This window comes from Manis javanica, chromosome 12 (genome assembly GCF_040802235.1).
Source record: "Manis javanica isolate MJ-LG chromosome 12, MJ_LKY, whole genome shotgun sequence".
NCBI classification, from domain to species: domain Eukaryota; kingdom Metazoa; phylum Chordata; class Mammalia; order Pholidota; family Manidae; genus Manis; species Manis javanica.
This window is the reverse complement of record NC_133167.1, coordinates 56,209,795-56,234,031: the sequence shown is the minus strand read 5'-3', so window position 1 is coordinate 56,234,031 and position 24,237 is coordinate 56,209,795. Positions and strand designations below refer to the sequence as shown.

General features: G+C 38.1%; 1 protein-coding gene across 2 annotated transcripts in view; it reads right to left on the bottom strand.

Annotated features, from left to right (window-relative positions):
- PDE11A (phosphodiesterase 11A) overlaps nucleotides 1-24,237 on the bottom strand; it is a 387,045-nt gene that overhangs the window by 216,140 nt on the left and 146,668 nt on the right. For both annotated transcript variants that reach the window (XM_073218656.1, XM_073218657.1), the window contains exon 5: nucleotides 1,138-1,202. In XM_073218656.1, the coding sequence (XP_073074757.1) occupies nucleotides 1,138-1,202 (65 nt within the window). The remainder of the gene's footprint in view (nucleotides 1-1,137; nucleotides 1,203-24,237) is intronic.

Sequence of the window (24,237 nt, the reverse complement as noted above, 5' to 3'; positions counted from 1 at the left end):
GAAGTAACTAAATAAAGTGTCCATTTCAATGTATGATTTCTATTTCCTGAACTTAATGGCAATAATAGATATGTAAAATCAAATTACCCATGACTATTACATCTTGAAACAGGTATTAACTAGAGAACCTTTTGAATATATAGATCTTTAGGACTTCCTTTTCAACATACTGAATCAAAATCACTCGGTGAGTTTGAGAATTCAGTATGTATCAGGTGTCCAGGTTTGATTCTGATTGATCAGTCAGATTTGGGAAACATTAACCAATATATATTCACCATATGAGATCAACTACCTAACTGCAAATAACGTGTGGGGAAGGGATTAAAGTTCAGAAGGTGGGAGAGTCTTCTTGGATGGGGCTACTACTTACTGGCTGCAGGGCCTTGAACAAATCCCTTAAACTTGTGAACCTTTCTTCTCTATTATGCAGGGGTAACAATATCCATTTCATAAGATTATTCGGGGGATTCACTGCATATGAAGCATTTAGTATACTACCTGGTGCACTTAGTACTCAATGAATGAAAGCTGCTAACCTTGCTGGCATTGGTATTACCACTATCATCATTATCTTCATGCTGTCCTAAGTGCTTTATTTGTTTTTCTTCTGCCATTAAGTCAGTTTTACTAGTTTTTAGCCTTTCCTCTAGTGGTGACTAACATAAAAAGAATCCATTTTTGTAGCAGCCCAACTACTATTCAGAGCAGTGCAAAGCTAACAGAAATTCACTGATTGTCCTCAACCCTCACTTTTATTCTTCTATAGCCTCAAAGATACCAATAGGGACAAAAAGAGAATTACTATAAACTCACTCTTTTTCTCAAGAGGATGTTACTGGCCAAATATACAGTAAACAAAAGGGAGAAAGAGAAACAAAGGGCCAGAATAAACCAGAAAATTGGGCTGTCAGTGTAGTTAGGGAATATCTAAAACTTGACTTTATTCTTCAGTAGTTTGTACATATATATATATATATATTCTTAAGCTGCAGCTTTTATTTAAGCCCTGAAATACAGAGAAGTAATGATATTTGACTGTACTTGCTGAAATAAAGAAAGAGAATGTCATAACGCTGCCAATACCGAGGCCTGAAGACAAGCATCAAAAGACAAACAGGAAACTCGTTGCCCGACCTGTTCTCAGCATCAGCACTGCACTTCGGAGACATCAGTTCAAAGGATTTGGTGAACTTCACCACCTGCCACACAGAAAGACAACACATCCAAGTCAGTTAAAGCTTTCCTGCAGATTCAAATAAAGCAATAAACATTTCTCTTCATCTTTATAATGACTATCATAATAACTGCAGGTTAAACAGAGATTTTAAGTGGAGAAATCCCAAGGAACAGAAGAAGAAAATTCTACCATACATTTTGGATTTTACTTCTTATGCATTCTTATACACTGCCAGTTTTAATGCATTTCACTATACATGTATATATGTTTACAATGAGATGTGTACTATCCTGTGGTGGTCCAAGGGACATCTCATTTGAATACTATTTTTTTTACTGCTCTTTTAACAATCCAATCACTATCCATGGAAAGCCAGGTAGGGACAAAATACCCCTCAAAAAGGATGCCCTCTGTCAACCCTGGGTTTCTAAAGTTACTTATCATTGGCTCCCTGCCTTATCATTGTTCTCAAGTGAGCATTTTGCTGCCATCCCTCAAAGGGTAAAGAAGAGGAAGCCCCTTCTTCAAAGACCATCCCTTCTTCCTTCACTTGGACAAGTCCTTCTTCACAGGTCTAGTGAAACCAGCATACCATCTAAGAACTTGAGCAAGGCTTATTACCTTGAAAAGGAATTTATGGGCACAGAAAATGTAAAGGTAGTTTCTCTTATTATTAGTTATTATTGAGTTCTTACTATAAACCAGGCCCTACATCAGAAGCTTCTTGGACTATTTAATTTCCTCATTATATCTCTGTAAAATAGGGATTTTTATCTTTAGTATGTAGATGAGGAAACTAACCCATAATTTTTAAGATACCTGTTCAATGTCACACAACTAAATGAAGCAACTGGGATTAAAGCTAATCTGCATGACTCTGGAGTGCCAGCTCTTTCAGTAACACTAAAAATGTCGAGTGGTAAAGGCACCATCGCTGGCCCTCTTTTGAGAATATATATCACATAATAGAAAAATGAGTCCCTTATACTGAAAGGAGTCATCTGAATGCCATCTGGATACTTCCAAGTTTGACATTTAGATTTGCTTTAGCAAGAGAGAATCATGCTTCAAAGGCCTTTTAAATTAACCACTTATGAGGAACTGATGGGCACCTGAAAAAATGATTTGGAAACTAGAAATAGATTAAATATTAAAACAGCTTTATCAGTGAGGTAATGAGCCCAAATGAAGAAAATGAAACATTAGGAAAAAGATAAAAGTAAAGCAAAGCCCATCACAAAGAAAATTGTGTGTGACTAGAAAATTGTGCAGGGAGGTGACAACAGCTTAACTGCAAGGAAATACCCTGGACACCTATAGAGCATATTTCACATCATATTATAACATGAACTAAGCCTCTACAAAATAACTCATTGGGGAAAATTTTATTTTTCAAAGAGGGCCACAACAATTCCCTAGCCCACATTATTCTCCTCAGTACGACCCTGCCACCCTCCTACCAAGTAGTAGTACCTATATTCTCTCCCCTTGAATCTAAATGGGCTTCTGAACACTTCAACCAATAGAGTATATAGAAGAGACACTTTCTGATATTGTCATAAAAGGCAGTGCAACTTCTGCTCCATCTGATGGAACATTTGTGCCTAGAGCCCTGAGCTACTATGAAGTTTAACTACCCAGAGGTCACTATACTGAAAGCGTTTGGCAGAAAAATAGATATGAGTTAGGTGGAAAGAGAATAAGGGCAGTAAAGCCCACTAGAAGGGACTCAAAGAGTTAACCAGTCAAAACTAGAGAGCCAGAAAAGACTCAGAGTTAATGAGTTAATCAGCTGAAACTCCAAAGGCCAGGAGTAACTTGGAATGTCCAAATATTCCCCAGAATAAAGAGAAGTATTTGAGCACAGCCCATGTCTTCACTATGTCAATTAGATCATGCCATTGTAAGATTTACTTTAGACTGCTAAAAGGCCCAGTTTATTCCTTAACTTAACCTATATGCTGTTTTTATCTCCTCCATCCCTTAATCAAGTAATTTGCAACCTGAGCAGGAGACAAGCATCATGATTAATTCAGCAAACAAACCCAGCTATAAACAGCATAGGAAAAACAGGAAAGATTCCATCTTACAGCTAAGATTGCATTTTAAAACCCAGGAAATTAAGAAAATTCTTAACATATTCTTTAGCAAGCAGACAATAACTCAGCCCACCTTGTGGGCAGGGCAGGCAGTCTTGATTGATATGTTTCCAGAGGGAAGCTGCTATCCTGGGGATCAGTAAATTTCTTGTTTTGTTAATTTTGCAGAATTACCTGGAGGACTGATAATAGAAGAGACGTAATGTCTCTCATCAAAGATAAACATCTTGAGACCACTTTACAAGTCCACACCTCTAGCCCTTTGTCACATTCCTAAAAAGTCCTTAAAAGGAGGAACCCCCAATCTTCTCTGAGGTAGCCCACACTTCCCTTTCTCCAAGTGTGTACTTTTTCTCTTTAAATAAAACTTAAACTTTTCAGGGCCTCTTCTCTGAGGCAGCTCACACTCCCCTTTCTCTGAGTGTGCACCTTTTTGCCTTACATAAAACTTTTTTTCAACCTTGCAGGGTACACCTCTCTCTGAGGTTGCCCGCACATTCTCTCTTTTTAAATAAAACTTAAACCTTTCAGGGTGCCAATCCTCCCTAAGGTTGCCTGCACTTTTTCTCTCTTTAAGTGCATAACTTTAAATAAAACTTTTACTCTGCTTCACTACTGTGTCTCTGACCTTTAATTCTTTGTTGTGACAGGGACAAGAACCAAGGAAAATAAAGAACACCCCCTAACAAAAGGGAGATAAACCACATAGAGAGACCACAGACAAATGCTTAGGTCAGTAGCTCCAGTCTTGAAGCAATCCCAACACAGGTGCCAGACCTATATAGGAGTGAACAAACCTTCAGATGATTCTGGTTCCCAGCCATGAAGCCACCACCACTCATCTCCTTTTTTTCCAACTGTGGACCCAGCTATCCTGGAAAGAGGCAAGTCCAAACTTCCTATACTCTCTCCAAATTCCTGACCCACAGAATCAGTGAGAATAATAATATGGTTGGGTTAAGTCTCTAAGTTGGGGTTTGTTAACAGCAAAAGTAACAGGAGCTCTTATATTAACTGAGGACTTGAACAGAAACCAGTCACCTAGAAATCCTGATCCTGATGCAATATTCTTGCATATCACAAGGAAAGAAGCCACAGAGAGACTGTTTGCTATCACCGAATAATAAATCCCTCAGGCTATACCCTAAGTAATTCTTAAAGTTAAGACAATAACAGCATAAAAAGTAGAAGCATTTCATTTATGTTTGCAGAAGGGGAAATAGCCACAAATTTTAAAAGAGGGAGGGAGCTCTACATCTCTGCTTTGATCTCTCATCATTTGCAATTTCTTTCCATTATTTTGTAGATAACAGTAAATTCTATTCCTATTTTCATCATGTTTCAGGCTTTATGGACCACACGTTTGTGTCCCTCCCAAATTCATACATCAAAACCCTAATCCTCAATGTGATGGTATTTGGAGATGGAGCCTTTGGGAGGAAATTAGGTCCTGAAGGTTGTAGCTCTTGTTGGGGGTGGGGGCGGGGGGCAGTGAGGAGAATATGTTCCCAGCCTGAGGCAAATAACCTCTGAAGCCAAAATCAGTCAAAGGGAAAAATAAAGTGGGAGAAACCCATTTATTGCTTATTAGCGGTCGTCCATTTCTGCTCGCCTGTGTCTCTCACAACCCGGCTGCAAAGGGACACCACCAAACCTCTCAGGTCCAGGTGTGCCCTTGCTCCCCACCCCCTTTAGAAGCACCTATTGATATGGAGATGCACTAAGGCCAGGCAAGAGATTCTAGAAATATTGCAATTTTAGCCACAAAGGTGAAGACTCATGAGGGGATTAGTGCTTTTATAAGAAGATATAAGAAAGTTTGCTTCTTCTTCTCTGCTAAGTGAGGATACAAGAAGGTGGCCATCTGCAAACTAGGGGGAGTGCTCTCACTAGACACTATCTGCCAGTACCTTGTTCTTGAACTTCCCAGCCTCTGGAACTGTGAAAAATAGGTGTTTGTTGTTTAAGCCATCCAGTCTATAATTTGCTATAGCAGCCCAAACTAAGACAACTGTATCCTACCATTTTACTGCAAATCCGTATGAGGCACTTTGCACACATTACGACCTATCCTTTATGTATGTATTAATGCTTTTAACACCCCAGCAAGATATGATTATCCCCATTTTATTGAAGGGAAAGTAAGCTTAGAGGGGTGAAGTAGTTTCCTGGAAACCATACAACCAATACACTGCAGGATTGGAATTTGAATCATGTTAGTCTGATTCCACAGCCCCAGTCTCCCCATTACTCCACTGCTTACTGTTTCATAAGCATGATGTCCACAGCAGCAAATTATTTGGGCATGACTTTTTCAAAACCATAATAGTTAGATAAACTCTGCCTTTATTTATTAATTCTGCAAATACTTACTGACTACCTACTATCTGTCTGAATTTGAATATAGACTAAGAATACTTACAAAGTAAAACGATTGACTTGATATAAAACTAATCAAATTACCTATAAACTATGAATTGTTTCTGTATTCAGAAATCAAGAAGGATAAATCTTTCAAATTCCTTACCTAATAGATGAGATTAAACTCCCCATTGTTCCTAGGAATACTTCATTTGGCTTATCTTTCACCACCGATAAGAATACAAGACTGAAAGGACAGACGTGAGTATTTGAAAAACTGATAGTGATGCAAATTGGATTGTAAATGGGAGAGTAAGGCCCTTTGGGGGTCTTTAAGACTCACTATAACACAGCCTCTAACATAACAAAAATTATGACCAGAAAGGCATGCAAAATTAAAGGATTTATTATACTCACAGATACTAGAAAGAAGGGCATATACGGCATGCCCAGGGGGCCCTACAAAGTCACCTAAAGCCCAAAGTTTGGTCACTGAAAGCAAGGAGAGAACAGAGCAAGGATCTTGGTAAATGCCTTCATGGAGGGTCATGGGTGGGTAGTTTAGACTGTGGCACTTGGGAAGCATTCTTGCTGGGTAATTTGAATGCAACTGGTTCAACATGGAAAGGAGGGAAGGGGTAAAATGGGGAAGTTATCATGAGGCTTATAGCCTGAACACACCTGTTGGAGATGGGTACCCAGAAATGGACAATAATTAGGTAAAAGTTCAAAACCGACAGGCCAAGTGCCAACACACAGGGAGCCATTGAAGCAACAAAAAACAGCTTAACATCACGCAAATGATTTTGGTTCTATAACAATGCAATGAATTGTATCCAAGTAGAAATGCAAATAATTTCTGTGCAGTAGGAAAGATAAGCCAATTACAATTTTATTGTCTTGGATGAGAGTAGCAATTTTTTAAATTTAACTTGGCAATCTTTTGTCAGCCTTCTTTCAGTGCCTATTTTAGAACTGGCTTTATCATCTTGCTGTTTTTTCTCATTAATGGGTTAAACAAATCTTTGATATGTGCTTGCTTTAGATTTATACAAGGGTTAGGTTTTTAACCTTTTTAAATGGTTCTTTGATACTACAAATATGAACTGAGTGTATGTGCGATGTAGTGCAAAGGGCACTGGGGCTGCACATGAGAAAGTGAAAGAAAATAAATCTCTGCATGCATGCAGCTTTCTTTATGGCATGGAGCTTAATTTGCTCTGGCTCCTCAAAACAAGTGCTCCCTGGAATAATAAGTGAACTTCTGCTTGCCTCACTTTAAGAAGACAAACCTGGAAAATGGTCAGAAATTAAAAGAGAATGAAGATATTTCAAAAATAAAAATAAAAGCTACTAACAGATAGCAGCTTACAAGAACTGGAATAGAAAGTCCTGGAGTTTTAAAGCTATAAAACATAGATCTAGAATCACAAAGACAATGGGTAAGATAAACAAGTACCTCTTGATGAAATGTCAGAATGTTTGAACTCAAAATGTAAGAGAAGGTCTTTTAAAACTACCACAAGGAAGAGAGACCTTTTTCTAAAATGTTGAAACTTTTTATTCCAACATAAATCACAAGCTGAAAAGAAAAACAGTTGTTTTGTTTTACTTATTTTCTAAGTTCATGTTTAATGAATAAAGTGTAAGTCAAAGATTACCATATATCTTTCAATGTTAGCACTCCGTGTCATGGAGAATACTAGTTGTGTCACCAAAGAAATCAGCCCATGCTGTCCTGATCAAAGCCAGTCACTGGATTCATGAATCACAGTGCTGGCTTTGTGCACAGTGAAGAATTAACCTTAACCCAAAGTAAGGTCTGACCTTTGTCCTTGGCTCCTGGGGGGTAACTTCCAAACTGCTTTAATGTCCAGCTTTGATAAAATTGTTTTTGACAGGGCACCTGGGGTCAGCCAGGTAGTAACAATGTAATTTAGAGTGGGAACTTTGGGCCACACCAGAAATATGATTTAGGATGGGGGCTTTGGGTCATGTGTATCAGCTGACCTCTAGAGAAGATGGAGGCTGGGGTCAGCTATGTGGGTGCCCAAGGCCAGTAAAGACTTGGGATGCCAAGGCTCAGGTGATCATCTCTGGTTGTCATTACTTCATGCATATTGACACACATGACTGCCAAGAGAAGTTAGTGCTGAGAGGACAACTGCAGCTCCTCTTTGGGGACCCTCCTGGACTCTGCCCATGCAGCACTCTCTTGGCTGATTTTAGTTTCTGTCTTTTCCCATAATAAACCATAACCATGAGCATAACAGCTTTCCGTGAGTTCTGTGAGCCCTTCTAGCAAACTACTGAGACTGAGGATGGTCTTGGGAATCCCTGAACTTGTAATTAGTGTCAGAAGTGAGGACAGTACTATAGACTATCTTCCCTAACTTTGCACCTTGTATATGGTAATTATTACGTTGCTGTGGCCTTTAGAAGACAAATGAGGATAATACTTGGGTTGACTGGTCTTTGATTGTCCAGTGTATATCAAGAATTGGATAGCACATGAAGATAACAAAAAATAGTAAACAAGGTCTCTAACCTTTAAAAAATAAATATTTTAAAGGCGAAAACAATTTAAACTTAAGGGTTAGGAAAAATGTCTTGATCCTTTGATGTGATTCCTTTTACTAAACCAACAGAATTATAAAATCTATTAAATTTTTTCTTTTACTTTGGCAGTTTTGAAGCTCAAAGTGAAGCTCTAGGTTCCAAATTTTATCTTTTTGCAGCATAATTTGTTTTCGAATTTGTTGATTTGCTTTGGTTTTGCTTGCAACATCTAGTTTCTTCCTTTTTATTTGAAATTTTGCTTTCATTCTACTATGTGCCTGTCACATAATAACACTCAGAAAATATTTCTTCACTATGAATTTTTGTATTTTTGCTGAAGGGGGCTTTAATTGCTTTTGGTAATTAATTGAGTAAAAGTATAAACAAAGAGTAGATGAAGTACTCACATACTTGAAAAATGTATGGAGTATATAAAAATACTTTTACCCATGAAATGACATAAATTTGTTTATGTAAGACTAGTTGAAAAAAGCTATTATGTATATACCATTAAGTTATGTAAAAGTATTTTTCAGAAGTAAAGGAAGGGAATATGGAATGGTAGGTAAGAAAAATACAACATTTAAGGGCATACAGCTAATAGCAAACAATATAAGAATAAAGAGAGAAATAGCCTTAGGTCCCATTAAGAGAGTGATAAAATATAAGCAAAGCAATGGAAGTAAGCACAAATCCACTGACGACTATAAGCCATATAAATCAAGGAAGTGGCAAAACACCAACCTTGATTTCATAAGGTGTATAAAGTTAGTCTGGTTCCAGGATATTTAACTATGAAGGACTTCAAATTCATGCTAGACTGGATCTAAAATTTGTTACAGAAATCCTAGTCTACCCCTGTACTCAGGAACCAAGGATTGCTGGTGGAATCCCCTTCGAGATTCTCTGAATTTAGAGCAATCTGAGATTGGGCTCACAACCAAATTAACCCTCAAAGTTGCCAGAATATTGGACAAGTAAGGCAGCATAAACATGGGACTTGGTCCATGCTGAGGGCAGCAAGATGAGTTAATACAATTCTGGAGCTATAAACTGATCTGCTTGCCTCCCATTCCTCTGGAGCAAGGTAGGCATCTGTTTTTGTAAATAAATTTTTAATTTTAATAGAGCCCACTCACCAGTTGTTATCTATGGCTGCTTTTTTCTATTAACAGTAGTGTTGAGTAGTTACAAAAGAGAACCTATGAGCCACCAAGTCTAAAATATTTATTAGCTGTCCCTTTACAGAAAAAATGGGCTGACTCCTCACCTAGAGCCATCTCTGAACCAATCCAACTAGTTATTTTCTGCTAAATTATTAATGGCGTTATGATAGGCTAGTGTATTCATATTCCCATGTAATTTATCTATAACTAAGAAAGGAGGTACCTGGAGTCAGAAACCTTTCACCTAAAACAATACTGTAATGATAGAAATTGTAGGCAGCAAGGCAAGTAGTGGGGGATATTTTCTAGGATATGCATATGTCCCAGTTGTCATTAGACTGTCCCACTTTAATTAAGCCTGTTATTCTGGGACAATTATTAGAAGTGCCCCTTTTTACTCTCAAAAGTATCTTTGTTTGAAAAGCAGAACTCTAGCCAGGCATGCCTCATCTTATATATATTTTAAGAATTTATTAAAAATATAATACATTCAAGTAGAAAATTATAGTCAGACATCTGGGTTAAAAAAATAAACAGCTAAAATATTTCAGTGCAATTTAATAGTATATATAATGGCATTGTGGAGATTATGACCAAAAAAAAAAGACAAAAGCATAAATAAAAAAGAATAAAATTCATGCTTTATTCTTGACTTGGATGGACCAATTGTAGAGTTCTTAGTTTCATTAATTTAAAAAAATTTATTCTTTAAATCCAATTCTGATTTTATTATAGATATACTAAGTGAACACAGATTAAATAAGCACACACACTCATATGCACCAAGTAAAAAAGAAATCTTATGAGAAAAGTATCAGAAGCAGTTTATGGGTCAGTGAAACTGAACAAGTGGTTCCAAGCAAGTCTGGTGTTGATCAGCTCTGGTTATTGTACCCTGGAGAAGTCAGTACACATGCCCCTGTGAAGTAGACAAAATAACCCCAAGCATTTCTGTCTGTTCTTTGGAAAAGCTCCATGAACAGAAGTCTTTTTGATTTGGATAATGATCAAGCATTAGTTGGTCTGGTTTCTTTGTGTTTTTTAAATTTAAAAACAACTTAAAGACAAAACTATGCTCAAATAGATATTCCTACCACCAAAAGGAAAATAGGAATGACCTAATAAATAATCGCCACTTTTTGTTGTAGTTGTGTTTTCTTAATCCCTATTTTTCCAGAAGAGGACTATTCTATAGGGAAAAAGAATGAACTAAATCATCATCTATTGCCATCCTCCTTGATAAATTTCTACTTAAGCTGATGAGTAATTTACTTTAATCATTTATTCACTCAAACACATTTATTAAATGCTGAGTTTACCAGGCACTATTATAGGCTCTGCAAATACTAAAGGGCATAAATCATGTCCTGTCCTTGAGGAACTCACAACATATTACAGAGGTGGAAACAGTTCACAAAGGGATAATTTCATCACAATACATATTCAAACTTCTACAAGTTCACAAAGGAGAGTGTTGAAGAAGTCTTCATGTGAAGAAGTCTAAAGGTGAGCAGGCATACCTGAGGCTAAAAAGTGGGTGAAGTTTTCCAGGCTGTGAGGCTAAATCAGTCAATTTTGGCAGATAAGAGAGAGAACACTCAAAAGGTTTTAAGTTAATTCAATAAGGGACTAGTAACAGAAGTGTGGGCAGGATTTCAAGAAACCAGTAAGGAATGGTGAGGTACCCAGAGACTGGCAATTTTGGAAAGCAGTTAACACCCCCAGGCCTGTGAGGACACCAGAGGGAGTGAGGGAGTGAAGAAAGGGTGGAGGGAGAGAAGGAGGGAATAATGATATTGGTGCCTGGATGAGCTGGAGCTGTGGAGAGGGGCCTTGGAAGAATCCAGCCACCTCTACAACTGACAGAGAATGTATAAGGGGAATAAGTACCCCCAATCTCTCCATCCTCCAGACCCCAAATCTTCTGCTGATCCTCTTGTCTGTGAAACTCAAATGGAAGCCAGAGGACAAGAAAGCCCAAGGGGCACAGTACATAGAGATCAGCCTTCAAGAGCACTGAGCTAAAGGGAGAGATACCGCCAATAGATGAGGGGAGTTGCACAGAATAGTCAGTGCAGAGTTGACAATGTTGAACTTTGCCTGATCTCTGGTCCCCCTATCATAAATAAATCTCCCTATTGCTTTGTCTTCTAGAATTGGTTAACCTCAAAAGCTGATTCTGCTCTATAGTAGTTGTTATATTATATACTATTATTTTATTATTCCAAAATAAGACCAGTCTCCATCTTTCCTCATGTCCCCACTAAGATGCATAAATGATGCAGATAACTCCCTTGTCTGTATGCTTTTGTAAAACCCAGGCACCCTTCCTTTTCTTTGAGACATTCCTCATAAACAAATGTTTTCCCTATTGCAATTTCTGAATGTAATTATCTCAATTGCCTAGTGTACTTTGTCTTTCACAAAAATGATATGTGCAAAGATATAGGGGCAAGTTCATGCACAAGCTGGCCATGGGGAAATGGGGCAGAGGAGGAAGAAGGAACAGAGTGAGGCTGAGGACCAGAGAGCAAAGCCAAAAGGCAAGTTGGGAGCAGAGGTGATAGACCTTGAATGTTGGGCAGTCTGAATTTTATTGTGCAGGCAACAGTTACCAAATGTCTTGATACATGGGAGAAGCAAATGCATGTTTTAGAAAGGTAACTAGAAGTATAAAGAATGGACGGAAAGGAAGAGCATTCTGTTTGTGAGTAAAGAAATGAGTCAAGAGGAAAATGTCCAAGTGAGAGATTAGTAAAGATTAAGACAGTGCAGAAGGGGTGGGAAGGAGGTGCTACAAATCATGTTTCCATGTAGAAGAAACAGCACTTAGAGACAATTACATGGAAATGGTAAGAAACACTTAAAACTACTCTGGTTTTTAGCTTGAGTTACTTACTATGTTGATGATTCTATTAACTGAAATAGGATATCTCAGAAGTGGTGAAGATTTGGAGCAGAACATGGTAAAGACTGGCAGTGGGGATTGATGTTCAGAAGTTGTGTTAGGCAGAAGGACAGACATGAACAAGGTGGAGGGAGAATAAAGCCATTAAAGCCCACTAAAAGGGACTCAAAGAGTTAACCAGATCAAACCGGAAAGCCAGAAAGGGCTCAGAGTCAATTAGTTGAAGTTTCAAAGGCCAGGAGTGACCTTTGGAATATCTGGATATTCCCCAGATGAAAAACAATTCCCCAGATAAAGAAAAGTGTCAGAGCACAGCCCATGTCTTCACTGTACCAACTAGATTATGCCATTGTATAACCTACTTAGCCTGCAAAAAAGGCAAAAGGCCCAGTTTATTCTTTAACTTAATCTATATGCTGTTCTTCCTCTTCTTCCAACCACTTAATCAATTAAGTAACTTTGTAACCAGGATGGGAGATAGACCTCCAGAAGTGTAAATGAACCTATGTGGATAAAGAATGCTGAGATCCGGACCAACACAGACACCTAAATAATCCTATTCTTAAAACAAAACTTCAAAGGTACTATGAATCACCTACATACACCATGCCTTATGCTGACCCCTACCCAAAAGGCCCTATAAAACTGCAAACTCTAAACCCTTAAGGGTGCCTTCTCTCTGATACTGCCCACACTCCCCTCTTCTTTAAGTGTGCTTTTTGGTTTCAATAAATACTTCTTACTGCTCAATTCACTACATTTTGTCTCTGCTCTCTTCCAGTGGTCAGTGTCTTTGTTACTATTTCATTCTATTCTCCAGGTAAGTCTAAGTCTTGTCTGAGCACAAGTCTTCACTGTTCTATTCCAGATAAGTAGGGAGAGGCTACTGAGAGCTCTGATTTGGGCTCGCAAGTTCCCTTCACTTGGGTGACCCAGGCAGGACTGCAGCTCTATGATCATGCTCTTTAGTGGACTACCCAAAAATCTCCTTTCTTTGCCTTTGGGAAGTTCTCAGAACATAATCTCACTCCGTCCAGTGCTCTGCGACTCCCCCAACTCCTGGGGTAGTAGGGACCTAGTTCCCATGCCATACAGATTCAAGCAGAACAGGGTCACCAGGTAACCCTGGCTTTAGCAGTTGGCAAGGGATTTGCCCTAGGCTGAGCAGAAGTTCATTGAGCTGCCCTCTCCTCCTTCTTCTGTTCTTCCTTGCTCTCTGCTGCCTGCAATGCAGTTGCAATTCTCTGCTATTATAGCTTTAAAGAATTCCTTCCACTCTGACTTCCCTGTGTCCCTGAGCCAAATTTTTTCCCAACAGTTGGAGATTATATATATATATACACACACACATATCCTATACATATATCTAACATATGTAAATGAGTTGATGTATTTACATATGATTATTGAGGTGAGTCAATGTATGTAAGTATATAATATGCTATATTAATGATCAATGATGTGAGTCTGTGTGTCTATAAAACTGTGAATAATCATCAGAGTTTTTTACTATCTTCTAATTTACACTCTAGGAAAAGCTCTTAGAACAAAAGCAAAAAAAATTTAAGCTGGCTCCCTTACAGGGAGAAGGAAAGTTAAAAAAAGAAAGGTGGGGAAATGGAAAAAAGTGTAATAGAAAGCCTGAAGCAGTTTTTACCATCCATGTAGAATGGAGGAATTGAATTGTAGGCCATTTCAGAACAAGCAGATTATGATTAACCCCCATCTCTTCCTCTCAAGTGCTGGATGCAGGAAGATCATCTAGTTCAATGGCATAAGTGTATGTGTATTTATATAAGAACCAAGAAGTTAAAGAACATATTAGAAAATAAGAGTAATGTGTGCTTCATGGTTTAGAAAATGAACTCTAGAAACTAGACTCATAATTATAAGCTCAGCTACAAAGCTCTTCATGGAGTATTGGACCATGAAATAACTGCCAGCCATCAGGATGATCCACTTGTAAACGCTACTGCTGAGACAGTGCCTTAGGACATAAGATTAACATGTCTACATTCTTGCTTTCCTCGACTAAGCACAAAAAGAAAGAGAGATTATACTAAGTACATGAGCTAGAAAGGAACGAAGAGAAGTGATTGGAATTGCTTAGACAGGTTCATGGAATGGAATAACATTAAGCAGGGAATATTCAGTTCAAAGGACTAAATATTTCCTAATGTTGACAGCAGCTTACAGTGGAACATTCTTTTTATTTTTTCAGTCTAGTGGAAACTATTACTGACCCAGTCACTTAAAATTGGTTGCCTGAAACACTTAAGAGGAGCAAAAGGGAGTAAAATATTAATTTTGGCAAGAGAGTGGTCTAGAAAGGCATTCCTTATTTCTATTTCTGGGATCCATTGAGTAAGTTGATCAGTTCACACCTGATGTCCAGTTTAAAGACCATGAATGCAGTCACAAACACTGAGTTAAGAGCTTGATGCATCAAAGCTTCTAAACTAGACTTAAATTTTTTTCTCTTTCTTCACTCAAGTATAGAGAGTACATGAAATCATGTATCTACAATAACAAGTTTTTTAAACTACTCAAATCACAAAAAAATGGAAGTTTTTGTTTCTAGGAATGATTCTAATAAAATAGAGAAAAATCTAAGTTATTTTTGGAGGAAGGAAGGTTTGAGCAGATTTTTTTTCTGACATCATACTTTTTTTTCCTGATTGTAAGAAGTAGTATATGAAATGCCAGTAGAGATGGTGCTATAAGTTCATGCTTTGACACATCTGTTCTCTTCCAAAAACAGCAAAGATTGATAAAATACAGAAAGAGAAAACTAGAGAGACATTTATAGGTTAAAGGGCAGAAAAAGAGAAGAGGGTAGCAGAGTGGAGGGAAAAGGAAAGCTCTCAAAATGCATGAGCCTGAAGACGAGGCCTTCAGTGCTCCAAGGCCAGGAATGGGCAGGCGGCAGTGGCTGGGATTCCAGCTTCTACAGGAGCTGGAGGACCAAAAAAGGGCCCCCTTGAGAGAGGTGACCTAGCTTCACTACCAAAACCTGAATTAAGCTGCTGCTGGCTTAGTGTCATACTACCACCCAGCAGAAGATCCAAGCCACCAATATAAAACCTGCTTCTTTACTAGAGACTAAGGAGCTGTGCAAACTCTCAGAGAGGAAAGAGTACAAGAGAGCATTAAAAAAACAACGGCACAAACAAAAACACCCTCTGATCAAAATGAGCTCCAGTCCCAAATTCAAAAGCACATAAACAAATAATATTAATACAGACACCTAAATCAACAACCCGCAGAACTGCAGGTCAGACCAAGGAACATGGACGTATTGATGAATCTCACTTATGCTGAAGATTTGAACACAGAGAGAGTGGGAGATGAAGAAAAGACAAATAAGAACATGAGTGATTTGAATGACATCTCATTCTTGAATAATGGGGTCTTGAGGGAAAGTCAGCTGGAAAAACCCCTTTTGGAAAAGACTTTTCTCCTTGAGAAAAGGATATGTGAAAAGAAGTTTCCTTTCTCCTCCTCCCAGGACACAGTTATACACTGACATGCTCTGGGAGCTGCACCAGGCTTCTGCACCACAAGGGTGAAAGCCAGCCAGGGAAGGCCGACCACTGCGACAAGCACTGGAAAATGGACAGGGCCTGGGTTCTTGTTACATCATCTGGCTGCTGCGGCATCCCCAGAACAACCTCCTGCAGACGTCTTGTTATGTAAGATATAAATGCTCCTATTGTTTCAGCCAATTTTCTCTTGTATATTCTGTTACTTGAAGAAATCCCCCAAACTGATCTATAAATTCATTTCAAACTCTGTACAGAACTTTTCATGGAATTTGAGGAGCTCTCTTAAAATTTATATGAAAGGGCAACAAGCCAAGAATAAGCAAGCCAGTTTTAAAGGACAAAAAAACTGAGGACCCATCCTATCAAATATCAAAGCATATTATAAAATCATAGAAATTGAGACAGTGTGATACTAGCCAGAAATAGACAAGTAGACCAGTGGAGCAAAATAGTGAGCTCAGAAACAGACCCAAATATGTATAGAAACTTGATGAAATATGAAAGTGGCATCACGGAGTGCAGGCCAAATAGTGCTGAAACAATTAGTTACACTATACAGCTTTACATTCTATGTAAAAAAATAAATTCCAGAAGGATATAAAGGACCATAAATCCCCAATGGGTTAAAGAAAATATAAAGGAATGCTATTTTAACATGGAGGCAAATAAAGACTTTAAAAAAAAAATAAAACCCTTAAAGCACAAATCAAAAAAGAAGATTGATAAACTTGACACATTAAAATTAAAATATTCCATTCAACCAAGATACTTTATGGGAGAGGAAAACCTCATGAACCCTAAATGCACAGCCTTTACTTTATATGCCAAGGCTGCAAGGTCCTGCTCTCTATTCGGTTCATTTCTCAGTGTTTGCAGTGGGCAGACTTGAGAGACGAGATAATGTCTTTCCCCAGACAAACAGCAGGCTTGATGCCACTCAATGTTAAAAGATAGATCGTCTAAGCACACTGTTCCTCTTCTGTAATGCAACCCACTGCATATGCGGGCACCTGCTGTCCCTGGGACCTGGGGGACGAGGGGAGCCAAAACCATTGCTATGGATTACAATATAAGGTTTACATTTACTTCTGCAAGTATATGTCCTACTGTGTTTTATTTTAGCCTTAGTTCCTTGTTGAAATACATTCAATACTCAACACTGGTCTTATCATGTCTTCTGCGTGGCTTGCTTGGCTAGATTTCAGTCTGGTATTTTTCAGGAAAGACCTCTTGGAACTATGTTTCCTGCACTGTTCTTTGCATATTTAAAATACCTGTGGTTTATATAATTAAATATGGATTTGGCTGCATTTAAAATTGCAGGGTCATAATTTCTTTTCCTGGGGACTTTATCAGTGTCTTGTTTCCTCACCCTGGAGAGTGCTATGAGGAAGACTAACTGCAAAATGAATTTTCCTCCAATAGATGATTTGATTTTGTCCAGTGCCCATATAAAGTTTTGTGTTATCTTTGGAGTCCATTAACACTGAATGGGTTTCAGTGCTAAGCAATCAGTGAAGGGGTTCAGAACAAATCTCCCCTAGATGTGCTACTTTGGCACCTGCACTATTTTGAGCTGAAGGCTATCAAGACCCTGTGGGCTCAAGAGAAGTTTTTGCCTCTCCTTAAATAACAGAGAAGAATCTAAACTGGGGTCTTTCCCAGAATAAGAGTTATTACCACAGATAAATTTTATCTTACTGACCCATCTGCAAGGCAGGGCAAACATCTAATTACTAAACATCTGCTTTTCTTCTTATTGCCCTGTGAGTTGCCATCCTCCTCTCTGAAGTCTCCAGGCCCTTATTCCATTCCTTAGCTCAGGATGGCATATATATATAATACATATATATATATATATATATATATATGATTCTACCTTTCTGTATTTGAACCTCTCATTTATGTGGAGTTCCTGTACATATGAAATTAAATTTAACTTTCTTCTGTTACTCTGTCTCATGTCAATTTAATTCTTAGACCAGACAGAACAACATTTGAAGAGCTGAGGAAAATTTTTCTTCCCCAACAATCAGTATCAACCTTTCCTAAAATGATGTGTTCAGTCTGTAAATTCAAGTTTGCCTTTATTTCAGTAAAATGCCCTAGTGTTATATTTCTGGGTTTGTTTGTTTGTTTGTTTTTTTCTGTTCATTTGTCATGTTCTCTTTAGAGATACCCATTTTCCTTAGTTAGGACTTCCTTAATTCTGACTCCATTTTTGTCATTCTCCCTATCTTATCATACTGTACTATTTTCCATTTTATTCTTCATGCCCCTGAAAGTATTTTAGAAGTGTCATTTCTTTTTTTTGTTGATATTTTTAATGTAATGTGCATTTCTGTACAGTTTTATATTTTCCTTCTACTTCTTTCCAAGCTCTGTCAACTCAGTTTTCTTGTCTTTTTACTGCTTACCACTTTTTCCTGAGCCCTTGTATCTGTTCTTTGAATACTTTTATTTTTCCTGAGAGATCATATTATCTTTCATTTCATTTCATGAAAAAACATTAGCAATTTTTCTGGTGTGTGTTCTTCATCTAGCCTTTGTTTTCACATTCCTTTCCCCTTTATCTTACAGTTTTTTTTGCCTAAGCCCCATGCTGGTGCCTTTTATTATACACTCATCTTTAAATGAATAATGGAAGGGGAAGGAGGGTGATTTCAGGGGAGTGATTTAGGGTGACTGCACTTGAATTTCAATCTATTGTCTTTGAGCATTTTCTCACTAACACTCTCCTTTGAATACAATTTCAGCTTTTGCCTAGCAGGGCCTCCCATGCACTGTAAAGTCCCATATGACACCGATATTCTTGTATGATGAAAGCTTTTAATTCTCTTCAACTGACAAAGATTAGCAGTTGCAGGGTGACATCATTCACATTGTCATTTATCCTGACACACTGGCAGCCTTGTTTAGATGACTTTTCTGCAAGTTTTCTTGTTCCACCTCACTTCTCCTGCCATTCTAAGGCAGCAACGAGAATTCCAGAAACATCCCCTGAGATGTTTGACCCCATTTATGTACCCATATTTTGATAAAAATTATTTCCTTTTATATATTGATTGTTTTCCTTTATTATTCACTTAAAATATATCAAGGATATTGTTCCTATACATATAGTATATGTCATTATATTAAAGGACTGCATAGAATTTCATTATATACAACTTCTGTTGGTATTTGCATTATATACAACTTCTGTTGGTATTTACTACTATGAATACTGTCATAAACATTCTTGTATAGTCATTTTTCTCTCATCTCCATCTCTTTCATTATGCTAAATTTTATGAACAGGAATTGGTGGGTACAATTGAAATATATTTTACCAAACTTATACCCACAAAGTTTCCCTGAATTTAAATTCCCACCATCAGTGATGAGAATGCCCATTTTCTCATACCCATACTCATGCTGGTTGTTATAATTCTTTCAAATCTTTACCAATTTGATGGCTGAAAAATCACAGAGATGTTTTAACATGCTTATATTCTCTTAGGAATTGCATGGATGTTTTAGAAAGTGTTTACCTACTCATTGACTATAAAACAATATTCACCAGTACTTTTGTGTTCTTTTTTTAAAAAATTAAATCTTTGATCCATCTGAAATTTATATTAACTTTATAGAAATAAGTCAAGAGATGGGCAGCTCATCATTCAATATCATAAGAGGGCAAAGGCCACCCAAGGATTATATAGGACAGACATCTTCAAACTACTGCCTACAAGCCAAATCTGGTCCACCACCTGTTTTTATAAATAACATTTTATTAGAATATTGAACATTCTTTATGTACTATGTATGACTGCTTTCCTGCTACAATGGTGGAGTTGAGTAGCTACAACAGAGATTGTATGACCTGAAAAGCCTAAAATATTTACTTACTATCTGGAAATTTACAGAAAAAATTTGCAGATCCCTGATCTATGGAATGTACTTAGTCCCATTCATTGGTTACTACTCATTAAAGACACTAGACTTTGTAAAGTTACATTTTAATTTGTACCTTTTCCTCTGGTGGAAATACAAGTAATTTCTATCCTGTGGAAAAGATAACCTTGAAGATTACAGTTTTTAGCCTTGTTTTGTCTCTAAAAAGTTTTGTCTCTGAGAAATCTTATTCAAACATTGCTTATAATACCTAAAACTCGTCAAATGTCCTTTGAACTGATTTAAACATCTTATTGGTTCCCTCCCAAATTAATGAATTAAAAGCAATCCTTGACATGAATTTATTTTATATTTACATGAAAGTCATAATTTTGCCTTTTAGAAAATTATATTTTAACAAGTGTGAGGTAGGAATCCAGCTTTGGGTTTTTTTTTTTTATCCTCAATTGCCAGCTGTTTATTTCCCAAACATCTATAGAACAATCTGTCAAACTCCTCACCCCTCTAATTTCAAATGCTTCCTTTGTCATATATGTATACTGAATATAAGGTTATTGACTAGAGAATATAATTTGTATATTGATTATAAACTTCTAATGTCATTAGACATAGCTATACAAAAAGTCACTTATATTATTTTCTATAACTCAACTAAATCTCTTCTTGAATTCCAGTTTAGTTTGTTGAAAGAAGACAAAAGTTACGATTTTAGTTAAACTCATCCATGTCAGATTTTTTCAATTATTTCAGATTAAAACTTATTTAATACTGAAATTTTCACCAGGATGACATGCAATTTTCTGGGTTCTTTGGAGCAAAGCACCTGATGTATAGTCATCCTATAAGCCAAGCTGGCCTCTAAGAGATCAGAAGGCCTAACAAGTCCTCAGCATTGTCGTCCTCAACAGTGGATATGCTCATATATCCACCTGCTATAGGTCTCCAGGCCAGGGTCACATCCTCTGTGCCTCCCTTATCCTGACAGTTAGATTTCTTTAGGTCCTTGACTTCTGTCAGGAAACAGGAAAAGTGCATTTGCTTTTCATGCCCCTGTCTGGCCCTCACTGTCCCATACCACCCGCTGTCATATTGCCACCTCTAGTCTCCTTCCCTGTGGTCGTGTCTGGGAGAACTTTTAACTCCTTCATTATCACAACCACCAGTGTGTGGGGCCTTGAGTCCCCTTAGGGTTAGGAAAGCTGAGTAGATCACATATACTGTTCTCCTCTCTCCCCAACCTTAGTTTGGGCAATCCATGATTGGGAGAGTCTAGGGCTTCATTATTTTCTTTCCAATCTATTGCTTTGGGCACAACTTTAGACCCTCATTCTTTTAAGTCCTTAGGAAAGTCTGGCTCTGGCAAATGAAAAAGTCTTGGTTTTTGAGAATAATAACTCTGCTATAAATTTTAAAGCCTATTTTGGAACTCATATTTGTTTCAGTATTCTGTGTACTTTCTCCCCTGAAGCAACATGGCAAGCTGTCTAGAGGGCTGGGGAGAAGGGTGAGGAGGTGGATTTCCCTGAATACCTTGATATCAATCTTTTATCCCTGCAACTTTTGCTTTATGTTATGAAGATAACTATTGGTTAAAACACATCTAAAACTGGAACTGGCACTGTGCATAGGAGAAAGCTCTTTACTGTTTATCATAAATGCCAGGGGTATCAAAGGTGGTAAGAAATGCCAAAAAAGCATCCTGCTAGTGATAGGCCTGCTGACAATAATAGGGGAAGAAAGGTCAGAAGAGATAAGGGAGAGGTATAATTGAATTCTAAATTTTCCCTGTGAGGTTGAAACCTTACATATATATTCCTTTTTAATTATAAAAACATCTTTATTGCTGAAATACTTGATGTAAAAAAAAAACTTCATTTCAAGTCTGAAACCCTCTAGTCCTTCAATATACTCTTGGTTAGAAATAATTTTCTATACTCTACAATTCAGAGAACAGTCTTCACTAGATTTTTGTATGTATTGGGGTCTCTGGACTCTATTCTGTTTAGCTGTTTCTTTATGAGGAATTAATTTCTAATTTTATAATACATTTCAACAGCTTCACAGGCAAAATCTTACCCATTCTTCATCTTTGCTGCATTATAAGCAAATTTTCTGGCTACTCATATGTATTTCTTCTTCCATAGGAACTTTTAGAATTAAAAATCATGTTGTCAAGTTCCACCTTTGTTTTCTCATCTTTGGTTAGGAATCTATGTAGGTCGGCTTTCTGTCAAGCAAATGAAATCAAATAATATTTGTAGGTATTGCTTGGGTCCCCTCTCTGGTAATCATTCAAACTCTTCATTAAATCGAGATGACAAAGGTTTTAAATACCAGTCCATCCATCCAGTACTCTGACATGGGGAGGGCAGCCCCAGCCCAAGAGCTTGGCTTCTGCCTGGTTTTCTGTTTGTTGAGACCACTGTGCCAGCACCAATATTGGTGTCTGGCGGCCTGTTTGGTCTGGCCTCTCCTCCTGCACATTATGTGACTGTGTCTGTTCTCTTCTCTTGTTTTACCTGACAAATCTCCCCAGTCTGCACATGCTCACTATTACCTTTAGAGCCTGCCCCTCTGGAAGAGAGTTCATCTTCACTTTGAGAGGCAGGGGATAGGCAAAGAGAAGAAATGATGATGAGGGGCCCAGAAATTTCTACTCTAATCCCACCATGATGGTCATAGAATGAGCAGCTATGATAGCAGAAAAGTCTTTTTAACTTTCAGTAATATACCAACACCTTTATTGCTTGTACCATCTACTCTAGATAATGGTTTTTGACACCTTCCCGCTGACTTCCACCGTGAAACTATACTGTCCCTGCTATTCTCTCCAGCTCTGCCCCCACCTTCCGTATGCACTTCTATCATATGCACTTTTTCATCTGATTTGCCAAAAATCAAGGCCGCAGTATGAAAACTAGTCCATGTTAGAAGATTAGCAGGAAAAACCACCCTAAACTAGCTTAAAGTACTTTCGTGTCCATTTACAACTAAACTAGCAGCAATGAGCTTGTCCTTACGCAGATTCTAACCGGCCCCGCAGCCACTTGTCCTCACAGGACCCTTGGAGTGTCTCAGGAAAGCCTGGTGGCTGAAACCCCAGCAGCTGCCCCTTCCTGTCTCTGTTTAGTGAGAACCCACAGCCTGACAGGTGCCAATGAGCAACCACCGCCCCTTCCCATTCCTTTCAGGGGCAGCACGGGAGACTCCAGCAAGTCATGCAACTCTCTGAGCCTTATTTCCTCTTCTGTAGAATGAGGATGATAATAATACCAATTTCATAAGGATGCAGTGAGCATTAAATGAACTCAAGTGCTTCACATTGTCCGGAAGCACTCCATAAGTATGGGCTATTGGTGTTTGCATGTGTGTTCTCCCAGGTTCTGCAGTGTTACACATCACAGGATAATTGCAAGGCTATTGTTTAATTAAAATACACCTGCTGACATAGAAATAACCCCAAGCTCTGCTAAAATATGGGGAAATGCTCCTAAGCATTTTAAACATACATAGATTTATTTTAAATGTAATGTTATAAGCTTTATAATACTTATTATTAAATTTCCAAAATTAGCCCTCAGGTTCTTATTCTTTGAGAAAAACAAACCTAAAGGCAAGTATAATAATCTTTTCTAAGTACAGTAAAATATCATTCTCTGAGGTATTAAAACAGCACTTAATTGCTAGATAATTCATGTTCTTTGAAGAGAGCTCACAGAAAAGATATTAAATTGCTGCTCAGGGTTTAGACATTTAACTTTCAAGAAGCTAGATTGATGATGACCATTATTTTTAATATTGGTGTGTATTTACCCAGCACATTTCCCCAAAGAGCCACAGGCTTAGCAGAACCTGAAAGCCCAGGTGTGGTAGGCCTGAGGCCTCGAACCTGCCTGCCTCTCGCCTTTGCAGTAATGGGAACCCACACGTGAAGGGGAAAGGAGCTTCTCCACGTGATCAGAATGCTCTGAAAAGTGTCCACAGGTCCAAAGCAGCAGTGAAAGAACCTGGACACTGCCATTCAGAAGCAGCAAGACAAGCCTCTGCTGCAGACACAGCCCAGAGGAAGCTGCTTCTGGGCTCCAGAAGCAAAGGGCACTGCTACTCCAGTGTCTGCAGACTTCCTCCTCCCATAGGGGGCTGAGGAGCACTGTGTGGACTGCAGTCCACACCCCCAGATGCTAAGGGTCTTTGCCTCTGTTGGGTGAATATGACAGGAAACTGGCACCTGAGCTCATCTTACATTCAGCTGTGTGAGACTAGGCGGCCCACTTTACCCCTTAGTTCCCTCATCTGTAAATGCACAGGGCTGGAGTCGATTTATAAGGTCCCCACCAGTGAAAGACTCTGTTTCTAAGGTGTCCGCAGAACAAGATTGAATATACATGTAAAGGAAATAAAAATCTTAGATTTTATAAAAGTCACGTCTTGGTTAGAAGAGTCATTAAGAGAGAGGTTCAAGTCACCATTTCACAAACTTAATTACAAGTAAATTAAACTTCATTCCATGAACACAGTCTTC